Below are 1,282 nucleotides of genomic sequence, written 5' to 3' on the forward strand. Positions count from 1 at the left end.
TAAGGAGTATAGGATCTTATTAGGTAATAAAGATATAATGCTGCTAGCAGGGCTCCCATCGCGTATATCAGCAACGCCCTCTCTAATGGTCCGGCCAGGTAACGAGAAATTAGATCCTAAGCATGTTTCTTGTTCTCACTGGGCTTACTTGTCTTTGCATCGTGAGCCCTGTGAGTAGTCACGTGGCCTAGCCCCTCCCGGCTGTGGTCTGCTTCCTTGTCCGACCCTAATCCTTTATTGGGTCGTTCCTTGGACACTTGGTCTGTCCTTGGGCCGGCTGTTGGTTGCCTTATAAAGATAGGACGCTGAAACTTAGGTGCTTTAGGTACCTCGGACTGCAATATCTCCCATTCTATCTTCCGCAGCTTTAACTGGAGGTCGTTACCGAGCTTGGCCTCGCCCGTATTGGTTGGGGCCTCGGCTTCATGACCAACATGCAGTATGCAAGGTTTCTATTTAGGTTAACTTTCTAAGCTTCCAGTCATTTAGATTAGCTAGAGAGGCCTTACAATACTATCTCTAACAGGCGGGAAGTTCTCGTCCAGCTCTTTCTGGAATATCTTATAGTCCCCATTTGTCTTATCTTGGACAATCAAAGCAACCCTAAGGTTATATCGGTCGGCATAGTCCATAATCATACTTTATAATGAATTAGCCTGCATTTTGCGCCTAAGTTTGGGTGGGTCGCTCATTTTGGCTGTGCTTTTGACGTTTAAAAGGGAGTAGGGTGTTGTGAGAAGTGCTTGGAATGTCTGAGGGAACTATGAGGTCTGTTCTCTTATCTTGCTCCGCGACGGTGACTCCCTTTTTATAGCTATTCTACCCCTATATTCCTTTGTGTTCGGCATCCACTTCAAATTGTGCCTAGTTGCTTTGCCTGAATGTTGGCCTTTACCATGCAGGGAGGAGATTTTATAAACCGTTCTTTGTCCAATCGCTGTTACTACTAAGGGAACATGGTTTGAAAATCAAGGGCTGCGGACGTATAGCCGCTTGATTTGTTAAACGTACGTAATAATATATAGCTAAGTTGACTATGCTGTATTAGTTTAATTTATTAACAATCTAGCAACCCGTAATACGCCTCTTTTCCCGTCCGAGCTAGCCCCGCTCCGTGTAGTCACACCTTTGGCGCGTATGGCGATGGGCTGGGTGGCTTGGACTCCGGGCCCGGCACCCATTTATAGTTACCCACCCTAACGCATATCCTATTAAGGGCTTAATGCTAGAAATACGGCCAATAATCCTATATTGGATTTCTTTTACAGGAGCACTTATCTTA

General features: G+C 45.6%; 1 protein-coding gene across 1 annotated transcript; it reads right to left on the reverse strand.

Annotated features, from left to right (window-relative positions):
- F5B22DRAFT_612070 (uncharacterized protein) lies at positions 1–745 on the reverse strand. Its single transcript, XM_047975319.1, has 2 exons — positions 510–745; positions 1–452 (listed from the first exon to the last, which is right to left on the reverse strand). The coding sequence occupies exons 1-2, from the start codon at positions 636–638 to the stop codon at positions 117–119; spliced, it is 465 nt and encodes a 154-aa protein (XP_047829604.1). The 5' UTR covers positions 639–745; the 3' UTR covers positions 1–116.
- Between the last annotated feature and the right edge of the window lie 537 nt (positions 746–1,282).

This window comes from Xylaria bambusicola (genome assembly GCF_022495145.1).
Source record: "Xylaria bambusicola strain CBS 139988 unplaced genomic scaffold F5B22scaffold_29, whole genome shotgun sequence".
NCBI classification, from domain to species: domain Eukaryota; kingdom Fungi; phylum Ascomycota; class Sordariomycetes; order Xylariales; family Xylariaceae; genus Xylaria; species Xylaria bambusicola.